The sequence below is a fragment of the Schistocerca cancellata genome, chromosome 6 (genome assembly GCF_023864275.1).
Source record: "Schistocerca cancellata isolate TAMUIC-IGC-003103 chromosome 6, iqSchCanc2.1, whole genome shotgun sequence".
NCBI lineage: Eukaryota > Metazoa > Arthropoda > Insecta > Orthoptera > Acrididae > Schistocerca > Schistocerca cancellata.
In genome coordinates this window covers 382,649,155-382,671,733 of record NC_064631.1, presented here as the reverse complement: position 1 = coordinate 382,671,733, position 22,579 = coordinate 382,649,155, and the positions used below count along the sequence as shown (strand labels likewise).

General features: G+C 38.3%; 1 protein-coding gene across 4 annotated transcripts in view; it reads left to right on the top strand.

Annotated features, from left to right (window-relative positions):
* LOC126191424 (putative beta-carotene-binding protein) overlaps window positions 1–20,558 on the top strand; it is a 49,541-nt gene extending 28,983 nt beyond the window's left edge. The window contains exons 3-6 of one of the 4 annotated variants that reach the window (XM_049932301.1): window positions 18,772–18,922; window positions 19,045–19,184; window positions 19,458–19,610; window positions 20,320–20,558. In XM_049932301.1, the coding sequence (XP_049788258.1) occupies window positions 18,772–18,922; window positions 19,045–19,184; window positions 19,458–19,610; window positions 20,320–20,519 (644 nt within the window). In that variant the 3' untranslated portion in view covers window positions 20,520–20,558. The remainder of the gene's footprint in view (window positions 1–18,771; window positions 18,923–19,044; window positions 19,185–19,457; window positions 19,611–20,319) is intronic. The other 3 variants (XM_049932298.1, XM_049932299.1, XM_049932297.1) reach the window with 3 other exon arrangements.
* Window positions 20,559–22,579: the final 2,021 nt, after the last annotated feature.

Sequence of the window (22,579 nt, the reverse complement as noted above, 5' to 3'; positions counted from 1 at the left end):
TTATCATGCTACATTTCTTTATGTATGTGAAACCTAAACCACCTACAGGCGTCTCTTAAAGTCCTTAGAATAGTACCACCAACGCTTCCTAAGGAGAATACTGAATGTAAAGTAGCTGGATCGACGAACGAATCACAGCATTTTGGAAGAAACCAACTCCAAAAGCATTGACGCAAAAATAGCCAAACACCAACTTTGCTGGGCTGTTCATATTATCCACATGTTGAACAACTATCTCCCTAAGCAAATCATGTTCTCCCAAAATGAAGAATGACCAACACAATCAAGGAGGGCAAACAAAACGATATAAAGAAGTCCTCAGGTCATATATGACAAATGTTCAAAATGTCTCTGAGCACTATGGGACTTACCATCTGCGGTCATCAGTCCCCTAGAACTTAGAACTACTTAAACATAACTAACGTAAGGACATCACACACATCCATGCCCGAGGCAGGATTCGGACCTGCGACCGTACTGGCCACGCGGTTGCAGACTGAAGCACCAAGAACCGCACAGCCACACCGGCCAGCTGACAATATGTCAAATAAACACAAGTGGCTGGGAAACATCTCCCCTAGACAGATCCAAATGACGACAATTTGTTCACCAAGGCACACTTAATTTTGAAAAAAATAGATAATTCAAGAGAACAAGAAGGCAGATTGCAGAAGAGAAAAGTAGCTCTTGAACCTGTTACACTATTCAGTCAACACCAACTGGGTGTGCCAATACTGTGGGTGAATCTGTGGCTCCAGAAATGGACTATTTAACCACCAAAAATTCCACAGATAATTTGAAGATTATCGACATTGTCTTCGACTTACAGTGGGATCGGTACATAAGCCATGACGATGTCTTGTAACTGGCAATACTTGCAATGAGTAAAGGAAATAGCTACCTTGAATGTTGAAATCTTGCTTGAGAAGTGCATGAAAGGTTATGTCCTTGCATTCATACTGGCCACTGCACTGAACTCAAAAGGCAAAGAAGATTAGATTAGATTTACTTTCATTCCAGTTGATCCGTAGTGAGAGGTCCTCCAAGATGTAGAACATGTCAGAAAAACAACAATACATGACAAATATTCACAACTAAAACAAATAAGCTAATTGCACCATTCCACAGGTCCCAAGTGGAATGATGGTCAATTTTTAATGCACACTATATGAAAGAGTCATTTTAGAAATACTAATGCGCTGAATTTAAGATAAAAAATGTTTTTTATTGATTTATAAGGTAATAAATGCGTAATTCAATTACTATAATACTTATTTACAGTGAACACATTACTGCACTCAAATGGTGCAGAAGTTAGATTGTACTTACACATAAACACACACACACACACACACACACAACACACACACACACACACACACACACACACACACACACACGCACATGCACAGACACACACACATACACACAGACTCACACACAAATTTACAATGAACACATTACTGTACTGAGATTGTGTAGAAGTTATATATACAACTTAGTTGGTGTTACTGAGAAATTAATCAATGGAGTAGAAGGACTTGGCTACCAATAATCCTTTAGGCGTCTCTTAAACTGAATTTCATTGGTTGTTAAGCTTTTTATGGCTGTGGACAAGTTATTGAAAATGTGTGTTCCTGAATAATGCACACCTTTTTGTACAAGACTAAGTGAATTTAAATCCTTGTAAAGATTATTCTTATTTCTAGTATTGATTCCATGAATTGAGCTGTTGGTTTGAAACAGTGATATATATTTAATGACAAATTTCATTAAGGAATAAATATATTGGGAACCAGTAATTAGTATCCCTAGCTTCCTAAACACGATTCTGCAGGATGTTCTTGAGTTCACACCTCATATAACTCTTACTGCACATTTTTGTGCCCAGAAAACTTTAGCTTGGCTTCATGAATTACCCCAAAAAATAATCCCATATGCCATTATGGAATGAAATTAAGCATAGTATGTCAGCTTTGTCATTTTTATATCCCCTATGTCTGACACAATTCGCATTGCAAATAGAGATTTGTTAAGACACTTCAACAATTCTGTGGTGTGCTCCTCCCAGTTGAATTATTATCAAGCTGTAATCCCAAGAATTTAACACTGTCCACTTCTCCTATCTGTTTGTCATCATACGATAGGCATATACTCGCCGAACAACCCTTACAAGTTCTGAACTGCATATAGTGTGTTTTTTGAAAGTTTAGTGACAAAGAATTGGCTAGGAACCAGTGATTAATATCCACAAATATTTTATTGGCTGATCTTTCTAAGACTACACTTGATTTCCTATTTATTGCACTGTTAGTATCATCGGCAAACAAAACTAACTTGCCATCTGGTAATGTTACTGATGAGAGGTCATTGTTATACACAAGAAAAAGTAAGGGCCCCCAAATGGAACCTTGTGGGACCCCACATGTAATTAGTTCCCAGTTGGATGATGCCTGATAGCTTGATACATGTCTCATTCCTAATAAGACCCTTTGTCTCCTGCCAGAGATATAAGATTTTAACCATTTTGCAGCATTAACTGTTACACTATAGTAATCTAATTTATTTAAAAGGATATTGTCATTCACACAGTCAAATGGCTTTGACAGATCACAAAATATGCCAGTGGCCTGCAATTTTTTGTCTAATGAATTAAGTACATTTTCACGGTAAATGTAGATAGCCTTCTCAATATCAGAACTGTTTAGAAATCAAAACTGTGACTCGGACAGTATGTTATTCGAGATAAGATGGTTATAAAGTCGATTGTACATTACTTTCTCTAAAATTTTTGAGAATTCTGGCAATAGTAAAACAGGATGGAAATTTGATGCTATTTCTTTATCCCCATTCCTAAACAGTGGCTTAACTTCAGCATATTTCAACCATTCCAGAAATATTCCACTGATAAACGACTGGTTACACTTGTAGCATAATATGTTACTTTGCTCAGAATCACATTCTTTAATTAACTTTGTTGATATTTCATCATATCCACTAGATGTTTTTGATTTTAAAGTTTTTGTGATAGACATTAATTCTGCCGGGGTAGTGAGGGTCAAATTCATATTATGGAAGTTACTTGAAATGTCTGGTCAGAGGTATTCCATAGCAGCATCTACTGAACCTGAGAGCCCCATCTTTTCTGTAACAGTTATAAATATTTTTTAAAAGGTTCTGCAACACTATACGCATCTGTCACCAATGTATCACTTACTCTTAATACTATTTGTTCCTCTTCCATGTCTGATGAAGTCATGATTATATGTGACACATAGTTTCTTCGATTCAATTTCTAATGAAAGATGAAACAATGTTTTGGCCTGGGTTGTATAGATTAATTTCGAATGTAAATATATAAAAAAACGTATATAGTAAAAGCATTGTATCATGTGTTTAAGAAGCATGAAATAATATTAGAACATATGCCTATGTACTTCAGATGATAGTAATTTCTTTTCTGGCATCTCAACATTTCTGTAGGTATAATACCTATTGCCGCTAATTCTTCAAATGGAATGTTGTTTTACCTGACTCATAAGCTCCTGTTCATATTTAAAGTCATTTCCGGTACAAGCACAAGCTACATCCATTGTAGACATGTTGAGTGGAAATGAAAGTGTAGAACTTCATAAACTAGATGCACAGTCAAAGCTGGGTGCACACAAGGGAAACCTCTGTTATAGACTGTTGAGGTGAGCAGGGTGGGGGGCAGGAGGAATTTAGTAGTTCCAATCCATGACACATGATGTCCCTGTGGAGAGTAACTGCCCAGCTAGCAGACAGCAGGTAGTGGATATCACCACCACCACTTACACTCAAACGCTATCAAAGCGTAATATGTAAAGCCCTTGTCATAAGCTGGCATCTGCAAAAACAGATATTGTGGCACTGAAACTCATAATAGCATCAGAAAGCCAGTTGTTCTATGATTTTTAGTCTCTACTGACGTTTAGGCTGTCACCGCGACGTATTTCCGGATAGTGTCTTGTCAGGAACAAACTGTGCACAAAAAGGATGCAGATATACCTGGAAACACACAGCAGTGAATTTCTTTCCTTATGAAAAACTTAGCAAAGGTACATTGAAATCAATCGAATTACTTTATTCCTTGATGCATTAGGCACAACTGTCCTTCTTGTAGTAACTCAACAGGCATCTAAACTTAGAATCTTCATAATTTCTTTCTTTCTCATCTTCTTATTAAATGGCATTCTTTGTTTATTTCTGTACACAAGTCTTGGCACCTATTCACATGCTCCATAGCTTTGATATGTTAGTATAAATTTAGGTTCTTTTGATTATTAGCAGATCTGTTACCAATTACTATAGCATTCCTTTGTAATATATTCACCTGCATACCTGTTTCTTCTACTAGCATCAAACACATATGCTAATTAGGTTAAGTCTGGCGTATTCCAAGATTATAATGTTTTTGTCATGCTAAAGATGTCTCTTTAGTTCACGAAGAGCGTTTGCTATGAATAGTGTACGCTCAGAAATTATAAATACTGAAAATTTACATAAATGGAGTCCTCTACACTCAGAAAGAAAGCGGAAGCATTCTGTAACATTACACTCTTCCCTGTCTGTCTCAAAATGGCACACTCTGTCTATTATGACGATGTAATTAAACAACTGGCCCACAACAAATTAGTGGAATATTTTGATCTCCTACAAAACAAACATAAAATAATTATACCAAGCGCATGACCTGAATAAATCACTGACTAGTGATGTAATGATATTCAAGCTGCTTCTGGATCGTTATGAGAAAGGTTGATGTTTCTGTTAACCACATGCATGCTTTTTAATGGTCACAGTGCATCTGAGGTCATCTGTCCCCTAGAACTTATAACTATTTAAACCTAACTAACCTAAGGACATCACACACATCCAGGCCCGAGACAGAATTCGAACCAGCGACCGTAGTGGTCGTGCGTTACCAGACTGAAGCGCCTAGAACCGCTTGGCCAGTCTGGCTGGCGCAGGTACATAAACTGACAACTTCCAAACAGTATGGACATAAACCAAGAACCATCTGTGAATAGCCATTTCAACTGCTTGCAGTAGAAAGGAGCCATAGCGCTTTTCGCAGAAAACTGGCATTAGCACATAGCTTCTGTATACAGCAATAACCTATTTTTATAAGATTGCCATACAATGCCTAAGAATGTACACACTTACATCTGTTATGACCACACTATACTAAGTATTACAGGCCAAGTTGAACAGATAAACAGCATTTTATAAGTCAATTAAATTTGTGTAATATTCACTAACCCATTGTATGCAACATCCAACCAAACAAAAACTAGAAAAGTTCAAAAGAACTAGTTAGGTTATTAGTATTATTTCATGCACATATATTGTGTTTAATTGCCACAAGACCAAGTTATTTTATGTATCTTCTGGTATGTTACTAGTGAAACTGCCAACAAATAGTGGTATGGTTGTGCAGATAGGCCGTATCTTGTGTTTTAAAATGAAACTGATCTTGAAATTTTGTACTGATACGCTACTGATGTGAGTGTACATCTGTGGTATATCCTCGCCATTATGCTATAAGAAGCAGGAAAATATTATTTAGTGCAGTGTTTAGTAGTAGTAGTAGCTTCATTCACCTGTAGATCTATTTTTACAAGGATATATGACATGTCTAAGTATTTACAAATTTAGATCAATTTAAAATAAGCTAAGTCGTATACTCATATATTTACAGACTTCTAGTTAGAGACAGTCATTAGATTTACTCCTGGTACAGAATACTTTTTTATAAATAACTTATTTAATAATGTAATGCCACACTCTTCACTCATATCTCTCTATTAGTAACTGCACGCACTATACACGCATTGTTTTGTAACACTTTACTCACTACACACACACACACACACACACACACACACACAAACACATACTGGTGATCTCTGGGCCATTTTCTGTACCGCAACTTCCCATTTGCTATCCTGGAAAACTGAGTCAATACTCCATAATAAGTGAGATGTTTAGCTCACAAAGACGAAGAGGTGTTAGTACCATGCTATGCATAGCTTGGGGGTAAGTATTTCTAGAAAGGAAAAATTAAGGAAAAAACATAAAGTGAAGATGTTCTGGGAATGTTGTATATTTTATAATCATTATTATTATTATTTATTTGTAAAACATTTTTTTATCAAACCCCTACTCTGTAATCTTTCAGTGTATAAAAAGTATTTCTTAACAGGTACTTTTTAACTGCCTTTTAAATAAGTGTATTTTTGCAATTTTTTAAATCTCTTTTGATAATTTATTGTACAGATCTATTCGTTAGTAGAAAATGCTGTTTTGAGTTTTAAGTTTATTTTTTTATTCGTAAATGTAAGTTCAGTCTGTCTCTTGTTGCATGGTAATGCACAGAGCTGTTTGTGCAGTTATTACAAATATTATTTTTGATGTGTATAACTGACTGACAAATGTATTCACATGGAGCAGTTAAAATTCCCAGTGTTTTCAGAAGATCTTTACAATGTCCTCCACTAGCATTTTTGGTTATTATTCTTATGGCTCTTTTCTGGAGTTTGTAAAATTGTGTTCATATTTTGTGCATTTGTTCCCCAAATAAGAATGCCATAGCTATGAATTGAGTGTACATATGAATAATATGTAACTAAAACACTCTGCATGTTACACACTGATGATAAGGCATAACATTGTGATGACATTCTGTTTGCAAGTACCTTTGTGTGTTCACACCACTTCAACTGAGAATCAGTATTCATTCCTACAAATTTTGCATTCGTTACACAGTCTATAGAGGTGCCATCTACATTTAATTTAACATTGTCATTTTTCCTCTTCAAACTGAAATTCATGGCATTAGTTTTCTCTTTGCTCAATGTTACTTCATTGCGTATTGACCAATCATAAACTTGCTTCACAGTTTCATTTGCTTTCTCGGCAATGAGTTCTCTTGTTTTCTCAGTGACTATAGTATTTCTGTCATCAGCGAAGAGAATTCTTTCACCATGAGTATATCAGGAACAGTATTGGTTCTAATATGCTACCTTGCAGAACCCATATATTAGTGTATATTGGTTCTAATAAGGGTTTCACTAAATGCTTAGATATATTTGAAGTATGTGTCATCTCTACTCTTTGTACCCTATGTGTTAGGTATGATCAAAACCAGTCACTAGCAACTCCTCTTATTCCTAATGCTTCTAGTTTATTTGATAGAATCTTGTGGTCGACTGTATCAAACGCCTTAGAAATATCCAAAAATATGCCTGTGACACACTCGTCTTTATCAAGAGTGTCAAGTACAACTTTTGTGACTTCTACTATGGCTGAAAACTGTGATTCGCTTAAAAGGTTCTATTTATTCAGGTAATTCATTAATCTGGCTTTCATAACTGCTTCTATTATTTTTGAGAATGGTGACAGACGGTAAACGGATCAGTAATTCTCTGTGTCTTCTGCAAAACCTTTCTTAGGCAAAGGTACAACTCTTGCCTATTTAACTGCTCTGGAAAAGTCCCTGATGTGAAGGATTCATTTATTATGTTTGTTAAGGGGCCTTCTATAATCCCTATGCATTGTTTCAGTGCACACATTGGTACTTCATCTAAAAAAAATTGCTGAAATAGCTCTGAAAACTATGGGACTTAACGTCTGAGGTCACTAGTTCCCTAGAACTTAGAACTACTTAAACCTAACTAACCTAAGGCCATCACACACATCCATGCCCGGTCACACTGTTCCAGACTGTAGCGTGTAGATCCGCTCGGCCACCCTGGCTGGCGTACTTCGTCTAAGCCTACTGACATTTTATTTTTCAATTTTGACCAGTTTTATTGACTTCATTCTATGTGGTTGAATACAACATTACTGTATTTAGTGTAATTTTATTTACAAGTGTTATATTGTTTGGGGGAATTTTTTCTGTAGCTTCTCTGCAATACTGGAAAAATAGTTTGCTGTGAATCATTTGTTCCCTTATCTCCCTGCCTTAGCAGTATGTTATTCTGCATTTCTTTTCCTCTCCCCGTTTCCTTTTTTAGAACTTCCCAGACTGCTTTTCTTTTATTCTCTGAATTATATATTATTTTGTCATTAAATAACTTTTTTGCAGTAATCAGCACCATCCTACATGTATTTGTGTATCTATGCTAGAAATTTAAGACTTCTGGATCATTGTGAATCTTTTTCATTTAACTGAGGTGTTTAAGTGTTTGGGAGGACTTCTTAATACCTGCTGTTATCTATTTGTTTTTTGTGAGATTTTCATTCAGATATGCATACTTTTGGAAATGCCTTTTCAAAGTTCAATTTAAAGAATGTGGAGAACTTAGAGAATTTCATATTCATTACATTGATTTCCTTATACACTTCGTCCCAGCTTTCTTTTGCTATTTCTTTTGAAAAACCTTTCATTTTGATTTCTGATGGATGTTGTTTGTAGGCTTTTAGTTTAGGGATGCCTGATTTTACTGTTGTTACTTGACAGAGATTGTGTGATAATCCGAGATCTTTTACAGCTACATCACTTTTTTTCCTGTCCATATTTGTGAACACATGGTCAATTCCTGATGAAGTCATTGTAGTAGCCCTTGTTACACTATTGGCCAATAGGTACATGCTCAAACTTTGAAGGATGTTTATGAAGGTGCTGCTGGATTCATTTATGATATTAGTGTCGATGTTAATGTCCCCACAAAGAATTAAGTTGACCTTTGTACTTGAGACTTTATGTAGAACTACTGTTAACTTACTGAAAAAAGTGCCAACACTACCTATAGGAGATCTATACACAAGCAAAATGAGTAATTTCTTGGTGATATCAAGCCCTGTTAATTCAATAGCCGACATTTCAAAGTGTTTGTCTTCACTTACTGTAATGAGGTCATGTCTTGAATTGAACAGTATTCCTTTTCAGATATCAATGCATGATCCTCCACCCATTGAAGTAGTTCTGCAGTAAGAGTTTGCTTTTTCATACAATGATAACACTACATGTTGGATTCCTGTGTCTCTACCGCAGTGCTCAGTAATACAAACTACTGAAGAGTTGAAAGTTAGGAGCTCAAATTCTAATAGCTGCATTTTTTGCATGGAGGATTGTTTAGTCAGTGAAATGCTCCATGTTAGTCTTTACAACGGTTTGCTTTTCGTTGCGACATTTGTATATATGATATTTGAGGTGTTTAAATCTGTCTCGTGAGTCATTGTTTCAGTATTTTTTAAAGTGCTGAAGATACTCTTTAGGCAGTGGAACCTATAGTCTGGATTTATCCTGAAAGACACCTACTTTTCCTACCTACGACAATAGGTATTTCACCATGTGTGGCCCAAGATTCACCACCAGTTGTGCTGTTGCTGTTGTCTTCAGTCCTGAGACTGGTTTGATACAGCTCTCCATGCTACTCTATCCTGTGCAAGCTTCTTCATCTCCCAGTACCTAATGCAACCTACATCCTTCTGAATCTGCTTTGTGTATTCATCTCTTGGTCTCCCTCTACGATTTTTACCCTCCACGCTGCCCTCCAATGATAAATTTGTGATTCCTTGATGCCTCAGAACATGTCCTACCAGCAGGTCCCTTCTTCTTGTGATGTAGTGGCGCAACCTCCTCTTCTCCCAAATTCTATTCAATACCTCCTCATTAGTTATGTGAGCTACCCATCTAATCTTCAGCATTCTTCTGCAGCACCACATTTCGAAAGCTTCTATTCTCTTCATGTCCAAACTGTATATCGTCAATGTTTCTCTTCTATACATGGCTACACTCCATTCAAATACTTTCAGAAACGACTTCCTGACACTTAAAACTATACTGAATGTTAATAAATTTCTCTTCTTCAGAAACGCTTTCCTTGTCATTGCCAGTCTACATTTTATATCCTCTCTACTTCGACCATCACAGTTATTTTGCTCCCCAAATGGCAAAACTCCTTTACTACTTTAAGTGACTCATTTCCTAATCTAAATCCCTCAGCATCACCCGACTTAATTCGACTACATTCCATTATCCTCGTATTGCTTCTGTTGGTGTTCATCTTATACCCTCTTTTCAAGACACATTCCATAACGTTCAACTGATCTTCCAAGTCGTTTGCTGTGTCTGACAGATTTACAATGTCATTGGCGAACCTCAAAGTTTTTATTTCTTCTCCATGGATTTTAATACCTACTCCGAACTTTTCTTTTGTTTCCTTTATTGCTTGCTCAATGTACGGATTGAATAACATCGAGGATAGGCTACAACCCTGTTTCACACCCTACCCAACCACTGCTTCCCTTTCATACACATCGACTCTTATAACTGCCATCTGGTTTCTGTACAGATTGTAAATAGCCTTCGCACCCTGTATTTGACCCCTGCCACCTTCAGAATTTGAGAAAGAGTATTCCCCTCAATATTGTCAAAAGCTTTCTCAATGTCTACTAATGTAGGTTGGTCTTTCCTTAATCTATCTTCTAACGTATGTCATAGGGTTAGTGTAGCGTCTTTTTATATTAAGTAACCGAAAATATAATACAGAAACATATGCATAGATTACAAAATTACGATGTGGTAGTTCCACAACATTATAACTGATTTACATTTATTTGAGTTTTCTGATCTAGATTTGTCATAGAGAATGTAAACAATTGTCTGTAGTAATTACTGAATACGAAATGCTCAAAATCTGACCAGAAAGATTACTATAATCATATTCCTTTTTCTTCTGTTAGAGGAAGAGATTTTTAGGCGCCTTTCTTTAGTCTGTGGGAGGCATATAGATCCATAGCGTATCATTTAGGCTGCTTTTGATTTAAGCATAATAAAATTATATTTCTCCGTTTTTCCTTCTGATATTGATTTCCTTCACTGCAAAATCGGAAGAAATTTCAGTAGGATAATGTTTAAAACGAACAAAATTTCGAGTACTTGACAATGATACGTATTCGAATGTTCGCACAGGCGCGGAATTGGCACTGGTGGATTAGCAAGTTTGTTTTTGTGGTCTTCAGTCCTGAGACTGGTTTGATGCAGCTCTCCATGCTACTCTATCCTGTGCAAGCTTCTTTATCTCCCAGTACCTACTGCAGCCTACATCCTTCTGAATCGGCTTAGTGTATTCATCTCTTGATCTCCCTCTACAATTCTTACCCTCCACCCTGCTCTCCAGTACTAAATTGGTGATCCCTTGATGCCTCAGAACATGTCCTACCAACCGATCCCTTCTTCTAGTCAAGTTGTGCCACAAACACCTCTTCTCCACAATTCTTATCAATACCTCCTCATTACTTACGTGATCTACCCACCTAATCTTCAGCATTCTTCTGTAGCACCACATTTCGAAAGCTTCTATTCTCTTCATGTCCAAACTGCACATCGTCAATGTTTCACTTCCATACATGGCTACGCTCCATTCAAATACTTTCAGAAACGACTTCCTGACACTTAAACCTATACTGGATGTTAATAAATTTCTCTTCTTCAGAAACGCTTTCCTTGTCATTGCCAGTCTACATTTTATATCCTCTCTACTTCTACTATCATCAGTTATTTTGCTCCCAAAATAGCAAAACTGCTTTACTACTTTAAGTGTCTCATTTCCTAATCTAATTCCCTCAGCATCACCCAACTTAATTCGACTAAATTCCATTATCCTTGTTTTGTTTTGTTGATGTTCATCTTATACCCTCCTTTCAAGACACTGTCCATTCCGTTCAACTGCTCCTCTAAGTCCTTTGGTGTCTCTGACAGAATTACTAGTTTTTGTTTCTTCTCCATGGATTTTAATAACTCCTCCGAATTTCTCTTTTGTTTCCTTTACTGCTTGCTCAATATTCAGATTGAATAACATCGGGGAGCGGCTACTACCCTGTCTCATTCCCTTCCAAACCCCTGCTTCCCTTTCTTGTCCCTCGACTCTTATAACTTCCATCTGGTTTCTGTACAAATTGTAAATAGCTTTTCGCCCATTGTATTTTACCCCTGCCACCTTTAGAATTTGAAAGAGAGTATTCCAGTCTATATTGTCAAGAGCTTTCACTAAGTATACAAATGCTAGAAATGTAGGTTTGCCTTTCCTTAATCTTTCTTCTAAGATAAGTCGTTGGGTCAGTATTACCTCACGTGTTCCAACATTTCTACGGAATCCAAACTGATCTTCCCCGAGGTCGGCTTCTACCAGTTTCTCCATTCGTCTCCAAAGAATTCTTGTTAGTATTTTGCAGCTGTGACTTATTAAACTGATAGTTCGGTAATCTGTCAACACCTGCTTTCTTTGGGATTGGAATTATTATATTCTTCTTGAAGCCTGAAGGAATTTCGCCAGTCTCATACATCTTGCTCACCAGATGGTGGTATTGTTTTACAGCTGCTCTCCCCAAGCTGTTAGTACCACTAATCGAATGTTGTCTACTCCCGGGGCCTTTTTGGCTTAAGTCTTTCAGTGATCTGTCAGATTCTTCGTACAGTATGATAACTCCCATCTCATCTTCACCAATGTCCTCTTCCATTTTCATAATATTGCCCTCAAATGCATCGCGCTTGTATAGATGCTCTAAATACTCCTTCCACCTTTCTACTTTCCCATCTTTTCTTAAGACTGTGTTTCCATCTGCGCTCTTGATAATCATACAAGTGGTTCTCTTTGCTCCAAAGGTCTCTTTAATTTAATTATAGGCAGTATCTGTCTTACCCCTAAGGAAATATGCCTCTACATTCTTGCATTTGTCCTCCAGCCATACCTGCTTAACTATTTTGCACTTCCTGTCGATCTCATTTTTGAGACTTTTGTAATTCTTTTTTCCTGCTTCATTTACTACATTTTTGTATTTTCTCCTTTCATCAATTAAATTCAGTATCTCTTCTGTCACTTAAGGACTTCTACTAGCCCTCGTCTTTTTACCTACTTGTTCCACTGCTGCCTTCACTATTTCATTCCTCAAAGCTACCCATTCTTCTTCTACTGTATTTCTTTCCCCCATTCCTGTCAATTGTTCCCTTATGCTCTCCCTGAAACTCTGTAGAACCCTTGTTCTTTCAGTTTATCCAGGTCCCATCTCCTTAAATTCCCACCTTTTTGCAGTTTCTTCAGTTTTAATCTACAGTTCATAACCAATAGATTGTGGTCAGGGTCCACATCTGCCCCTGGAAATGTCTTACAATTTTAAATCTGGTTCCTAAATCTGTATCTCACAATTATATAATCTGTCTGAAATCTTTTAGTATCTGCAGGGTTCTTCCATGTATACAACCTTCTTTCATGATTCTTGAACCATGTGTTAGCAATGATTAAGTTATGCTCTGTGCAAAATTCTACTAGGCGGCTTCCTCTTTCATTTCTTAACCCCATTACATATTCACCTACTACGTTTCCTTCTCTTCCTTTTCCTACTCTCGGATTCCAGTCACCCATGACTATTAAATTTTCGTCTCCCTTCACTAACTGAATAATTTCTTTTATCTCATCATACATTTCATCAATTTCTTCATAATCTGAAGAGCTAGTTGGCATATAAACTTGTACTACTGTAGTAGGCGTGGGCTTCGTGTCTATCTTGGCCTCAATAATGTGTTCACCATGCTGCTTGTAGTAGCTTAAGAGCTCTCCTATTTTTTATTCATTATTAAACCTACTCCTGCAATACCCCTATTTAATTTTGTATTTACAAACCTGTATTCACCTGACCAGAAGTCATGTTCCTCCTTCCACCGAACTTCACTAATTCCCGCTATATCTAACTTTAACCTATCTATTTCCCTTTTTAAATTTTCTACCCTACCTGCCCGATTAAGGGATCTGACGTTCCACGCTCCGATCCATAGAACGCCAGTTTTCTTTCTCCTCATAACGAAGTCCTCTTGAGTAGTCCCCGCCCGAAGATCGGAATGGGGGACTATTTTACCTCCGGAAAACTTTACCCAAGAGGACGCCTTCATCATTTAATCATACAGTAAATCTGCATGCCCTCGGGAAAAATTACGGCTGTAGTTTCCCCTTGCTTTCAGCCGTTCGCAGTACCAGCACAGCAAGGCCGTTTTGGTTAATGTTACAAGGCCAGGTCAGTCAATCATCCAGACTGTTGCCCCTGCAACTACTGAAAAGGTTGCTGCCTTTCTTCAGAAACCACACGTTTGTCTGGCCTCTCAACAGCTACCCCTCCGTTGTGGTTGCACCTACGGTACGGCTATCGGTATCGTTGAGGCACGCAAGCCTCACACCAACGACAAAGTCCATGGTTCGTGGGGGGGGATTAGCAAGTTTATTTAATTCAATTGTAACTGAAAACCTTAGTTGCCATTACTAAAACTCGATCCGTAACATTTTATTATCCTGGCTCGCAGTAACAGTTTATAAGTTGACACGATCTGTTAGGAACATGTGTAGACACTGAAATGTCAGCTAGGCCTAAAAAAACGATCTCCACAAGGAAGTAGTTCAAATTTCACTTCTCAACTTACTTTTCAACATATATTTTCTGCACTCTGATCCAGTTTCATTCCGAATTTAACAGTGCACAAGACATTAAAGATTTTTTTAAGTAGCTGATGAGAACTACAGTTAGTCGTCCTGAATAAGTGTTAACCGGTGATGGAAAAATCCCTGGTGAAGGATATTTTTCCAGTTATTTGCTTACATACAAAATCTGTTAAAAATTATCTGCATACAAAATAAAGTTCGCAAAAATTTTCAAGTGGTTTAACCCAGTCCTGTTTAGACAATAATTTGTCATTTTAAATATACAGATTGTTACAGTCAATTCTAATAATTTTATAAAATACCCTGTTGCTTAATGTATCTAGATTTTCCTAGTGTTGAATGTGATATACTTGTGGTGTGTCTCAAATGAAACTAAGTTTTATAGTTGCAAAATTCGAACAATTCACTGTGTATATTGCCTAAACAAGACATAAATCATGAGTTGATTTAAGGATGTGCATGAAGAGACAGCAAAATTATAAGGCTAGGAATATCTTCATTCTTTTTTTGTGTGCAGATTATTGTCAAATGGTTCAAATGGCTCTGAGCACTATGCGACTTAACTGCTGAGGTCATCAGTCGCTAACAACTTAGAACTAATTAAACCTAACTAACCTAAGGACATCACACACATCCATGCCCGAGGCAGGATTCGAACCTGCGACCGTAGCGGTCACGCGGTTCCAAACTGAAGCACTAGAACCGCGAGGCCACACCGGCCGGCAGAATGTTGTCAACCAGGTCATAATTGCAGCTGTTGCGAGTCGCAATGAAATATTTTCTTTTCAAATATTAATTTGTGTTGTGACAAGGATTAGTTCGTTATTGAGCCTTGGCGGCTTGTTACACTGTCGATAACTTCTAGCTGGCGTCTCACTCGGGGGCTCGGATTAGCCCCTTGTGCAGTTATCGCTGCCTCGCCTAGTCTTCAAAAGCGCGTCGCGTCCTGGCAGAGAGCACTCTAGACAGGGCTGCATCGGCAGTTGACGGGAGTTTTCGCACAGCGTGGGCCGGGGGGCAGTAGCAGTGCTTGGAGCGACGCACACGGTCTGTGGATCGTCACGACGTCTTTTCCGGGTCCTCGTTCACTCTTCTTCACCAGGACTGCGCTGAAGCCAAAGGTATGGTTCGCTTATGTTGCGCGCAACTAGTTGTTCAGCGCTGTGCGCCGATATACCGCACCGCAAACTGATTAAACAGATGTTCGTGTTGGTGTTTCATTGAGTCGACATGCACTCCTTGTTACTTGGCTCAGGAATTTTGAGGATAGTGTATCCCTGTGTCGGTTCCGTGCAATTTTGAAGTACCGTTCGTTAATATGCTGGACAGCCTTTTCTCTCCAAAACTTTGCCGCGGTTAATGTTGTTATGCTTGTAATGTTCCCAATTGTCACACATAGCTATCTGAGGAGCCTACGTCTTACATAACGTTTTTAAAATTGCGTTTGTTGCGAAATTCTTATTCAAGAAAATCCGCTTGTCCTAAACTTTAATGTAAGTTTTCAAAGTATTTTAGAAGCTGGAGATCCCTTAGGTATTACCATTATTCAGACCATTTAAGCATGTTCTAAACTCCGGTGAATTGTAGGACCTTACCGAATTGTTTACTATAGTTCTTCCTGGAAGAAATTAGAGTTTCCTTTCTCTTGTTCTGTTAGAAAAACGTATTTTCTAGGGCGTATCAACTTATTTGAAACACTCTGTAAGTGTGCTCATGATTAAACCGTAGCTTTACTTCTAGTTTAATACAGTCTTACAATTACCTATCTTGTTTGTTAACAGCACCTTCTAAGTTGCTCGGAGAGTGTTCACTGTTGGCGGCTCTTTCCCGCGTGGCCCTGGTTTACTTCCGACCATGTGCACGGCTCTCGATCATTTCCTAGCGCGGCTTGCTATTTGTTTGCAGTCGCACATCCTTGACGTCTGTGCTGAAGCTGAGTGTCTTACATTAACTGACCTGCAGTGTCAGCCAAGATGCTTTTGATTAACTGGCTTCGCAAAGGAAATTTTCTGTGTAATGTTTAATACATATGGCATCTTTGTTCTAAGTTGTACTGTAAACATTTTGTGTTAACTTTTGGGCAATCCCGATGTTATCTTTGTTAGTATTTGTTCATTAGGTCCCTCTAATGTCTTGTACTTGAATTTGTTTGAAGAAAGTTGTCTAGAACTGTTTTAATTATTATAATTGGGCAGTTTATCAAAGGAAAATATACAGAAATAAATGTTGTCGTTGTTGAAGAATGAATGATGTTACTTAAAGTGGCCTAGTCCTTCCATGTCATTTCCCTTATCCTCGTAATTCGAGATTCAAATGTCGTCAGTGAAATGCAGTTTCGTTAGTAGGAAAATTACACTAAATTACGCTGGACATCTACGAGTTCCTGAAAAGTCAGCGACATTTGTAGACTTCGTACCTTGGTATCCCTGGTTTGTGTCCTGCGACCGACTGTACATAGCGCAACAGGTTACGCAACCACTGACGGCATCGGCACTATGAAGGACCGTCCTCACCGCAGAGTGCACCAGAACCCCTATACAAAGCCCGGACTGCGAGCTCTCGGCAGCACTGGCAGCACGCAGCACAGCGCGGCACCACCATGCAGCTCGCCGCCGTATTCGCCCTGCTCGTCGTCGCTGCAGTCGACGCACTAGTTGCTGGTAAGCAGACACACACACCTCTCTAGCCTCTGGGATTATAATCCAACAACTTCCTCGACATTATAGTTCTCTGTAAGTGCTAGGAATCTGTGTTTGTTGCAAAACCAGTTTGTTCCATTCCTATTCACCAAGTTATTCTTATAAATAACGTGCAAAACTAAATATATATTTATGAACGAAGATAACAATAGAAGTAAACTGAAGACCAATAAAAAACCTCCTAAGACCCTCATACACTTTCGGATACATTCATACACGTGGATATCTAGAGAAGAGGATAGTGACTGAAAAACCGTTGTTTTCAATAAAATCCTGATGTTGTACTAGAGAGATGTCGGCATTAACTCATCAGAAGGTATTTTAATTTTTCTCTGGGTTCCCACAAATGAAGACCTTTCCTTCTGGCGTTTTCATTGATCAAAGAAGAGCCAGGACATCTACAACAAATATACTCGACAGAAAATTTTCTATGAAAATAAGTTGAGGGTTGATGCATACAACCTATATTCAGTCGAGCTCACTATGCGTCGGATTTAATATAAACATCCATAGTGTGATCGTCATCTTGGTACGTAAATTAATCTGCCAAGTATTGAGCTATTAAGGCGTCTTAGTTCTTATATTTAAATTTGTGCTACCTTCGAAGTCGGTGTTAAATGCAAACAATGACAAATACACGTGGTAAATGTCACCATCGCACACCATATGAGCTTCGTTGTACTGACACTACGGACTGCAAATGTTTAATCGTAGTTTACGAATCATCGTCTCCTATCTCAAGACGATGAGAGTGCTCTTACTGAAACGTCGCACATTCTCAACAATATATACTGGTTTCACCACAAAGACAATGTGTGTTGATGTTCGCGGTAAACTCCACGATAAGTCATTCCTTGTTCTGGTGTTTATCCCTCAGATGACCCGTCCCACAGCGGCCTGGGAGTGAGGACGTGTCCCAGTAACGAACCTGACGTCGTGACCTGCCGCCGGAACGCCCTGCAGTCGGCGCTCTCTCTCTTGGCAGGCGGTAAGTACTAACATAAGACCGTACCACACCGTACAGCAAAACGTCAGGCACTTTTCAACGTCAGTACAGTCTTGTAAGCGGTGTGACGCTCCTGACATCCAAGGGATGAAGGGGAAGGGCTCATTTATGAATTTGAATTGATGAAAACAGATTTACCACAAATTATGTGTATTTCGTTTTATATCACAGCTCTGAAGCAAATTTAAATTTTCTCAGTCTTACTCTCAGACTTGCAGTTGTTCCCTGTTCAAGCTTGCCTTTTCCCTGATCAATTTTCCCTTCTTTTTCATTATCTCTGACAATACTAGGTAATATAAATGAGTGACTTAAAAACACACCTAGGTCAAAAGGCCACCTGAAAAACTCGCTAATAGGAATATTCCAAAATTGTGGTTAGTGACCTAGCCGTACCATTTTACGCCACTTAGTGATTTGTGCTTTGGAGAAATGTGTCTCAACTTACATTGCAGATGGACGTCAGCTATCGCATAAATATTATCTTCCTATTTCGGTTTACACATCATTGTGACCAGCATTACTTATCACGATTCGCGAGATTCCCAACAAATGGTGCCTCGATTCATAATAACGGTTTAATGCTACTGACACGTCGTCTCGTCTACAGGTCTCCCCAGCATCGGGGCGAAACCCATCGACCCACTGACGCAGATCCCACCCCTGATTCTGAAGGCCGACACGCCTCTCCTCAGGCTCAATTTCAAGCTGGACGACATCGTCATGATTGGTCACGCACGCAGCGTCCTCGACGACTTGCAGTGAGTCCCGGCAACGTTACATTAAGAAATAATCACGATATTTATCATTTTAAAATCTGATCTGTCACTCGCCAGAAGTTTTCCTGTTTGACGTTTTTAAAAATGTATTCCTGTTTTGCCAGAGTGGACGTGGAGAACCACACCATTCATGTTGTTACGCACACCCCTGGTGCCTTGGTGATGGAAGGCATCTACACTCTCGATGAAGAGGTTATTAAGGGCATTCCTATGAGAGGCAACGGCCGATTCAAACTTACAATGAGTAAGTATTCCGTGCCTAACAGTAGCTGGTCCTTTGGTTTTTATATGCGTGTGGTAATAAACTATAGACTTGTAAGGAAATAGAGATGAAAACAAAAATCAAATAGTTCGAAGTAAAATTGAATGCACAGTGTTTCTTTCTGTGTTATAAAAGGGAGTTCATTAAAATTGCAACATAAGGTCACATTGCCTCATAGCGCAACTATAAGTTCATTGTAAATAATTGGCTCCAAGTGATAACTATTTCTTATGATTTATTTCTTCTCCCTTTCAGTCGACTCTACAGCAGACGTAACTTACAAGGGACACCCTGTCACTCGACGCAACGGCGAGACTTATCTGCAACTGGACTCCGCCAAGACGAAGTACACCTACGGGAAGACTTCCTACAAGCTCACTGGCCTGTTCGGAGGCTTCCCTCCTCTTGGTATGTCACACACGCACACTTAAAATGGTGTTTTATAAAACCCAATTCATATATCGTCAACATGCTGCTTACATATCAACGTATTTAAGATGGTTCAATCATCTCTGGTCAACTGTGGAGTCGTAGTAATTTTTATTAAACCTCAAACGTTTGTGACAACCCTATACTCCACGTAACAAACGCGATGACTACCTGAAACAACAGTAATACTCACATGATCGTGCTTTCTCTTTCTTTATACTTGTTTCAGTTTGTATGGCACAAATTCACACACAAATCTCATTAGCCCTACAAGTTTACAGTACGAAACTTCTTTCCTGATGAGATGCCTTGCAGTGTGATATCAACAAATAACATCTACGTGGGAATGAATAGAAGTCATTCGTCTTACACTTGGCTGAATCCAATTTCACCGTAATAAAATCAGCAAGAAATCTTGTTATTCGAACAAGTTGTAACGCCTGTTCCTGTGAACTCTTCTTTGGCATAGCAAACCATTTATTTGAACTTTTTCTTTCCTTGTATATATTTTGTTTCCTCTTTTTGTTTCCGTGCACAACTTAGAATACTAGGAGCTCGGCTGTTTGTAAGTAATGCCGCTAACTGATCTCCTTACACATCCAAAATTTCAATGTGTCTGGCGTGTACACGTGATGTGCTGACGGCTTTCATACCGCACACTAAAAGCAGACTATCCGCACACTTGCAGAAACCACAGGCAACGCCCTGATCAACGCGATGACGTCGCCCATCGTGGAGCGCGAGATGCTGGGCCCCATGGAGGACTGGATGGAGCAGGTGTACAAGCAGCAGGCGCAGTACGTCTTCGACACCGTTCCGTACAACAAGCTCTTCCCGGAGAGCGTGGAAACTATTAAAAAGAATTCATTTTTCCTCAGTTTTAAGTAAATGTTTTCTAATTTATAATGTGTATATAGTCAGTAATATTATTTATCTGAATAAAGAATTTTACTAGAAGTTCTTCAGTTAATATTTTTAAAATTCTGAACTGACATCAGTTTCCAAGAACAAACACTTAATCATTTACCCTTTCCTTATGCTGAATACATATAACACTACTAAACGATGATACCTCTTTATTTTCCGTAACAGAATGACTGACAGAACTTTAGCCTGGTCAGTTACTGAGTCTCAACTATACGTCAGTGATCAGATACATTATTTTAGCACTGAACAGAGCAAAACTTCTCTATTGTTTAAGCAGATTCTGACTGTTCTCCGCATATATTGTTACATGCGTCACATAACTTTCCAAAACTATAATTTACCAAAGTATGTTCACTTCAAAGAACTCACAACTGTGTACTACTTATGCTGGTATGACAGTCGTTTGTTCGCGATGTCACAGTGCATTTTCTGACTGTTAGGAAAATTCAAGCTAGCGCCCACGAAGCATGTTGAGAATTATTTGGTGCATAAGCAGAACGAATCAGTCAAGTATCGAACGTCAGCTTTATGACTGTCAGAGTGCCGAGCGCATCAGTCGACTGAAGGAAGGAAATACCTCACTTAGCAGTGGAGTAAACAGTCCTCACTGGCTCAGCGGAAGTAGGAAGCATCCAAGTCTTTCTTTAACAAGTTCACAGAAACCGTTGCAAGCTAAGATCATAAAGGCTGGACTGAAATAAGTCTTTTGTACTAACCACTAAACAAAATCTGTTACTAACCTGAAAGCGGATGACTAATTTCTATATTTAATCTCTCTAACACATAAGCAAACAAAGAAAGTTGATATGCTTAGATTAGCTTCAGACGAGAGACGATTCAAAAGTGAAATAACTTTCTTATATTTAAGATTCCAATAATGAAGCTCTTACTTTTCAGCCGGGTTACATTATTACATGTCTTTGACTAAGACAAAGCGAAGTTGAATAAGGATGATTAACACAGCACATGTTAGATCCAGCCGATCACAAAACAATGAGATACACATAAAATTTTAAAAAGATCTTTCAAACCATTTGTTCATGCAATCTTCATTTTAGATACTGGTTTACAGCAGATCTGCAGGTGAAGGTTTCCTGCAAATATCTTCATCAAAACTATGGTAACTCATGTCACTGAATGTGTTTACCGCAGTCTAGCCATGGTGTCCTTATTGCCCCCCCCCCTCCATACCCCCTTAAACTATTTACATAACCACTTTGAAAATTGAGTCATGCCTCTTATAAATTTATCCCGTCACATTGTACAATAAAGGTTTTGAGGCCCAACTCTATTTGCCATCACTTAATTAGTTTTTGGACATAAGAATATATTCCTGAATGTACTTCTGCAGCATTATTCTTCTAAATCCCTGCGTAATCTTCTCTTCTCCCTAGAGTTTATCATAAACGTTTCACTTCCATATGAGGCTAAAATCCACACAAACACTTTCAAAATAAACTTGTTAACGATATAAAATTATATTGGGTAACTCATTATATTTTCTCAGATCTCCTTATTATTTCCAGTTGGAATTTTACGAGTTACTTCTGAGATTATCGGTTAGTGTCCCGATCAAACTTTCGTCTACAGATTTATACGTTTCATAATAAGGTGTAAATTTGTAAATTCGTAGAAGTCCTTATTGATGATAATTTAAACTGGGAAAACCACTTTTGAAATTCCCTATACAACTTACTTCAGCCACTTTTGCATTTGGAACCATTGCTAATCATCGTGAGAGAGAAATCAGTAACTGACGTATTTTTCATATTTTCGTTTAATAATGTCGTATTTAATGATGCCTCCTTTCCTCAAGAACGTACTGGAAGGATAATACGTAGTGCACATCCAGGATCATCCTAAACATGTCTGTTTAGCTAGTTAGGCTAACCGATTACACCTTCATAGTGCACTTGTTCCCTCATGAAGTTTGTGGCATGCGAACCATTGCATTTCAAAACGTACAATGATGTACATAATTATAATACGAGAAAAAAATTAAATTCATTACACCACATTGA